General features: G+C 48.3%; 1 protein-coding gene across 5 annotated transcripts in view; it reads right to left on the reverse strand.

Annotated features, from left to right (window-relative positions):
• PLEKHB1 (pleckstrin homology domain containing B1) overlaps positions 1-7,087 on the reverse strand; it is a 54,724-nt gene extending 47,637 nt beyond the window's left edge. For 2 of the 5 annotated variants that reach the window (XM_043504035.1, XM_038422384.2), the window contains exons 1-3: positions 6,876-7,087; positions 5,088-5,147; positions 2,568-2,720 (exon numbers count right to left, since the gene is read on the reverse strand). In XM_043504035.1, coding sequence (XP_043359970.1) covers positions 2,568-2,720; positions 5,088-5,124 — 190 coding nt within the window. In that variant the 5' untranslated portion in view covers positions 5,125-5,147; positions 6,876-7,087. Of the gene's footprint in view, positions 1-2,567; positions 2,721-5,087; positions 5,148-6,817 lie in introns of all 5 variants that reach the window. The other 3 variants (XM_043504036.1, XM_038422391.2, XM_043504037.1) reach the window with 2 other exon arrangements.

Here is a 7,087-nt window from a genome sequence, read left to right on the forward strand (position 1 = left end):
CTGGGCTACTGCCAGTCACCATCTAGCCCCCTTTCACTGGGGCCAACTGCAGTCTGTATAAGCCAGTCATCATAGGCAAAGGGGGTAGGACCTACTGCCTCTACCCAGCCCCAGGCTGCCCCTTTGGAGCCCCCGAACCTGTTTAGGCCCTGCATAAGCCCCTGCAGCCTGGGGGGTTTCCAGACAGGAGTTCCCCAGCTCTCTTGCCTTCCCCCAGCACTACCCCACCTCAGGTTCCTGTTTAGCTCCCACGCAGCCAGGTCCTTCCCCCCCTGCAGTCAAAGAGGGACTGCCTGCTCCTGGACCACTGCCCTCTTATAAGGGCCAGCTGGGACCTGATTGAGCTGGCCACAGCTGCAGCTGCTCCCTAGTGTATAGGCAAGTAAAGACACCATATTTTAAGTTTTATATAAAAGAGAGATGGATTACAATAGCTTTTCTTCAAATGGAGTCAATGCAGGAGTTAAAGTAGATTGAACTGTGGAAATTGGAAGGGCAATAGCAAACCACTACAAGCAAAGGGGAGATGAGAAATTAGGGATGGAAGTGGGAGTAAAAATTTCCACTTTTTGGTGACCTGTTATCCAAACCTGGTTTGATACATTTTCTTCAGACTTGGCAGAAACCTCAGACTAAATCTGTCAATTTTCAGGCCAAACTGATTTGTCAAGCCAAAGAGCGATATGAGATCTAAAACACGGCTTTATAATGGAATCTATCAACAACCTGACCTATGGAAAGGAAAGAAAAACTCTTGCCTCTCCATAATCAAGCACTTTGAGATCCTCAGAGAGACGGCTCTATAGAAATGTAGTGTTGTTATTGCGATTAGAAGCACAAGAAAGGAGCTTTGTGCCATAGGAATTTCCTTTGTTCCAACTGCCTGAGGGATAATACAACTTGCTGACTCAATACAGTACCATGTATTGAGTCACCAGAACAACAACAAAATGCAAACCAAGGAAGAGAGAGACTCTCCCTCTTCACCCAAAGAGAAACGGGCTCACATCTTGTGTAGAGTATATTCCACTGCCCTGGGCTTGTGTATTCATTATGTAGTACTCAGACGTATATTCAGACACATTCTCGGATTCACGTAGCGTCTATTATAATCAAGAGTTCAGGTTCCAAATAAGTCCTCATCAACAACAGAAGGAACAGGTCACTCACAAGCTCAACACCTCACTTCAAGCAATAAGCAGCATCTCACTTAGTCACCGAGGTAACAAGCATGCCAGCCCTCACTCCAACTGCTTGATCACTGGTGTTCTCTAGATTCCCTCAAGAAATGGTCTTGTCTTGGGAGACATGTGAAAATTGGAGTTTTGGAGAAGAGACCATTGCTTTCTCTGTAGATTGTGGGAACAAGATGAAAATGAATTTCAGGGAACCAAGGTTCAGAACAAAAGAAAAGGAGTACCCGTGGCACCTTAGAGACTAACAAATTTATTAGAGCATAAGCTTTCGTGAGCTACAGCTCACTTCACGAGCTGTAGCTCACGAAAGCTTATGCTCTAATAAATTTGTTAGTCTCTAAGGTGCCACGGGTACTCCTTTTCTTTTTGCGAATACAGACTAACACGGCTGCTACTCTGAAAAAAGGTTCAGAACATTGGCTTGGGTTTGCCTGGACTCTGCCATCTCTGAAATGGCGGAAGTTTGACATGTGAGGTGCTTTTGAAGTTACATCTACATAGGACTGCGAAGTTGTATCTTTTGGTCATTATTGGGGGCTTTTCCCTTTCCCAGAAGGGGCCCAGACAACCCAGTCTTGCCCACATTGAATACCTTCACCTCATGGAGTGGGCACATTGGAAAGCTCACGCATGATTAACCCCAAAGGAAGGCAGAGGTTCCAGAGATGAGGGACGTGTCTGGGTAATGGAGGTGGCACACAGCCGTCCTGTTCAGGACACTTTGGTTTAGAAGCCCACAACGAGCTCCGATCCTCTGGAGGTGGGACAGCAGGCGACACATACAAGACATGGCGAGCAGAAGTCACTCATCGCCAGCTAAACAAATCTGCAGAGCATCCCTATGGATCACCTTGCAGCCAGAGCACACAGCGCAGTCGTGGAGGTCACAACTAGGATAGGTACACGGTGAACCGAAAGAGCGAAGACGGAACCCCAGAACTGACGCATGAAACAGCGAGTTATTTTTATTACAGCATCCCTTTAAATCAAACAAGTCCAACAAGGCCACAACACTGAGTGTGAACACGAAAGGCAGCACAGTCCAGCAGGTAGAGCATTGCACTGAGAGTCAGAGCTGGGTGTTAATCCCATTTCTGCCACCTACTCAGTGTGACCTGGCCACGGAACGTCTGTTCCTCAGTTTCCCCATTTGTACAGAATGAAGCAGTAGTAGTATTTGCCAAAGAGCACCAGAATGCTCAGCTCCATACTAGACAGAGTAAAGCCTAGCAGCACACTACAAAGACAGACAGCAGCACAAACCAGACCCTGGGAGCCCCAGGGGACAGTTCTCCCAACATCTTAGACACTGCAGAAGCAAGGGCGTAGAAAGCGCGAGATGCAACGGGACCCCCAGAGGTATTCACTCACCTCTGCATTCGCGGCCAGTCTTTATGTCCCGGCAGTTGAATTTGATGTGGATCCTGCCCTCCAGGTCACGCTGAGTCTCATCCTGGAAATATACAAGGCCACCATCTAGCCACAGGACAAACCAGTTCCTTTTCCAGCGTCGCAAAATGGAACCTGCAATAGCAAGAAGGAAGGGAATGAGGGCAAAATCCAGATAGACGTCAGCCATCCAGATAGTAGTACGTTCCTCCTGCAGAGCTGCTGATGGGGCAAAGCATCTAACCTCTTGTTCTCACCGACTCTGACCACTACAGACGCCTCGTTGAAACAAGGAGAGCTTTGCTGACTTCAGCTTCCAGCCACTGGATCTCACTCTGCCTTTGGTTGCTAAATTAAAAAGCCCTTTTAGTTTGCAGTATTCTTCTCCCCATGTAGGTTTTGACACATGAAAGGCTTGTCTTACTGGAGACAGACCAGACACCCAGTTTGAGTTGCTGAGTGGGGAGCACAGGTCTTGCTTTAAAGCAGAAAACAACAGCCCAAAGCAAAGATCAGTCTGATAAACAGAAACATACAGACAGCTCTGAGGTGTGCTGCATGGCGAAAGCATGCTCAGGATCTTAGATTTATCTCCCACCTGATTCCTTTGGAGGCAAGGGGCATCGTTGCAGTAGCAGAGCAGGGATAGTGCTTTTCAGGATATTCTACGCTGGAGCTGGAGGTGTCATACCTGTGCTAGATCTGATCAAGCAAGCGTGCTAAAAATGGCAGCATAGCCATGGCAGCACAAGCTGTGGGAGGGGCTAGCTATCCTAAATGCGTAACAGCAGACCTCGGACGGGATTACGATTGGGTTGGCAATCCCGCTGCTCACTCTCCGTAGCTATGCTTTTATTTCTAGCGCGCTCAGAGCTAGCACATGTACATCTCCTTGCGCTGGAAAGTACCTGACCAGCTCCAAGTGTAGACCTACCCGCAAAGTCACAATTCTGTCCTTGCTTCCCCCAGCTACAGGGGCGAAATAAGATGCTCCAGCCCTTTTGATGGCACAACTCACTGCCGCCTTCATTCTGGCTCAGCTCTGCTGGCATGGCATCATAGGGGGGCGGAGTTTTGGCTTTTGACTTCCTGCCCATCTGAGGAGGAGAGTAGCAGCTGTGTTGCTCTGGCCCCTATGTAGGGTCTGGAGCTGTAGAGTAGACAGCTTGCACAGGGAGTAAGCAGGCTCCTTATACCTTCTGTATATAATCGGGTTCACTACTGACCCCTTTTGTCTTTCTTCCTCATGTCTGATTTACTGCAAGCTCTTTGGGGCACGGCCCTGTTCATTATTGTTTCTCCATGGAAAGCCCCTAGAGTATTTGGGGGCACTCGGGGTTTGATTCTCTTCTGCCTTGCCCCTTGTGTAGTGGTTGACACCTGGGAAAAGTGAACGGAAGGTGATGCCAGTTCAGAATGGTGGTGTTTCACACCCAGCGGTAAGTGGCTGCACAAAGCGTAGAGCAGTGGAGAATCTGGCCCAATATAGTTCAAATGGGGAAGGCCAAACAGTTTTAATTAGGGCCCCCAGCGAGAGCTTTACAAATAAAGCCAGCCCCAAAGGAGAAATCGCAGCAAATTGGTCACATACTCAGCTCTCAGATACTACACTGCTGGGAGGGATAGAAAAACCTACTCTGGGGCCAGACTGTTAACCCTTGACTCACCTGGGTGATGAATTACTCGCCTGAGTAGTCTCACTGACTTACCTGGCTGAAGAATTCCTCACCAAGTGCGAATAAGGGGACAAAATCCGGCCCACAGATTGTTACAATGAAAATAAGGTCAACAAAGCCAATAGATGGTGCTTGTGACAGCCTTGTGCTGTTGCAGTCATTCCCAGGCCCAGAGCAACTGGAGTTGGAGTGCCAGGAGCAGAATGGCACGCCAGGTATAACCTTCACTTCGTTACCAGGGCACGGCTATTCAGGAAGCATAGTGCAGTACTGGAAGTCACGTGTCCTGGGTTTTCTCAAACAGAAAGACAGCCTAGATTTGTAAGGCCAGATGGGGCCATCTAGCCTGACTCTTACATAACACAGACCAGTTACACTCAGTAATTCTTACACTGAGCCCAGTAACTTGTTATTGAACTAGAGCATATACTTTAGTAGATCTCTATCATCAGAGACAGGATTGTCTGCTATCAGGTTCTTACACACTTTAGGGAAACTCCACGAGCCCAGTCCTCAAGGCAAACACACTATCCTGCAGCCAGTGGGTTAACATGAAATGTTTAAGTGCTCGGGATCCAGGCTGTGCATGTAATAAGCACATCAGCCAGCTACCCAGAGCATGTGAAGAAAAAAGTTGTCCCCAAATACCCGCAACAACAAGGACCCAGCAAGGAGAAGCCAGCCCAGTGCAACCCTCCCCTCCCAAATAAAGAGAGATCTTTTTGGCATGACAGAGCTAAATTAGGTTTCAGAGTAGCAGCCGTGTTAGTCTCTAAGGTGCCACAAGTACTCCTTTTCTTACAGCTAAATTACAGACTGAACTTACTCTGTCTCCAAAGCCAGCCGCTCTTCATCAGCGCCATTGCTTTAAAAGGTCTTTCCAAACCTATCAAGGCAGGAACATCAAATACACGGAGTTAAAATAAACAACCACAGTGGGGTCTGTCATTGCTATCCAAATAAACACAGCAGCTTTCCCGGAAGTTACTGTCTTAACTACTGGGTTTCCCACCTGCAGGCTTCCCCTAGCAACTGTGAAAATAGTATTTTGGGTTCTAAATTTAAGAGCTAATCTGGGTTAAATAGATGCAGTATTTAATTATCTGTGTGATATGAATTGAGGAGGGAAAAAAACTCCACTACCTTTCTTTACACCATTAATCATATTGGGATTTAGGGATTAGCAGCTCTCCTGTATATGTAATGGAGAAATCCAGAACATACCTGCAAACACAGGCAATAACTCACAAAGGCTTTGGTAACTTTCCACAGTGACCGATTGGCAAAAAGCAAACAAGTGTTGCAAATGGATGAAAATTAGTTCTTACTAAAGTTTAAAAAGCTCATTAGTGCATACAAATCATAGAAGCGTAGGACTGGAAGGAAGCCTTGAGAGTCATCTAATCCAGTCCCTTGCACTCATGGCAGGATTATGTAATAACTAACCCACCCGTTCCTGACAAAAAGGAGGACTTGTGGCACCTCAGAGACTAACAAGTTTATTTGAGCATAAGCTTTCATGAGCTACAGCTCACTTCATCGGATGAGCTTATGCTCTAATAAATTTGTTAGTCTCTAAGGTGCCACAAGTACTCCTTTTCTTTTTGCGGATACAGACTAACAGGGCTGCTACTCTGAAACCATTCCTGACAGGTGTTTGTCTAACCTGTTCTTAGAAACCTCCAATGACAGAGATTCCACAACCTCCTCAGGCAATTTGTTCAAGCGCTTAACTACCCTGACAAAGGCAACAGCCAAACAGTGGGGGCTAAAAGACAGGAATACACCCACTTGTTTTAAGTCAAGAGTAGCAAGGCACAATACATTTTCAGTCCTTTTTTGGGGTAAATAAGAGATTTTACTAACTTGCATCAGTATGTACGTACATTACATGCAGTCTGAGAGCCAATCTATGACCACACAAAGTGAGTAGGTTTCAGAGTAGCAGCCATGTTAGTCTGTATTCGCAAAAAGAAAAGGAGGACTTGTGGCACCTTAGAGACTAACAAATTTATTAGAGCATAAGCTTTCGTGAGCTGTAGCTCACTTCATCGGATGCAACATACCGCCTCCGTTCACGAAAGCTTATGCTCAAATAAATACGTTAGTCTCTAAGGTGCCACAAGTCCTCCTTTTCTTTTTACAAAGTCAGTCGTGTCACATATCTCAGTGTTTATGGACAAATACGCAGTATTCATAAACCACCCACCAGCTGTATTATGCAGCTGTACAATTCAGCTACGCACATCCGATGAAGCGCGCTGTAGCTCACGAAAGCTTATGCTCAAATCAATTTGTTAGTCTCTAAGGTGCCACAAGTCCTCCTGTTCTCTGTTCATCTCTAAACCACACCCCTGGACAGCGCCTGGGTGTTGCCTACCTCCCCGCCACACTCATCACCTGCGCTCGGGTGGAAACAGCTCAGGCGTCCCGCTTACTTGCGCATTTCACTGGACACTCGTGCTGCCCCGCCCCCCCCGCCGTGGAAATTCACCTGCTAACCCGCCCCCCCCGGCTGTGGCCAAACAAATCCCGCGCCAGCCCAGGCTAACTTACGGCCAGCACGGCGCGCGCCCCCCGCCCCGCGCAGCACCCAGCTCTGCGCATCCTTTACCTGGCACTCTGCAGGGCTGCCACGCGCCGCGGCTAGAACCCCGGCCTCTGTGACGCGGCCCAGCCGGGTACCCCCGCCCCCGCCCGCCAGGAACGCGCCCACCGCCGCCGGCGCTCGGCTCGCACAGCACGCCGGGAGTTGTATTTTGCAGCCGGCGGCCAGCCTGGGCAGGGTACGCCAAGGCGGGACTACAGCCCCCAGGAGGCAACGGG

This window comes from Dermochelys coriacea, chromosome 1, assembly GCF_009764565.3.
Source record: "Dermochelys coriacea isolate rDerCor1 chromosome 1, rDerCor1.pri.v4, whole genome shotgun sequence".
NCBI classification, from domain to species: domain Eukaryota; kingdom Metazoa; phylum Chordata; order Testudines; family Dermochelyidae; genus Dermochelys; species Dermochelys coriacea.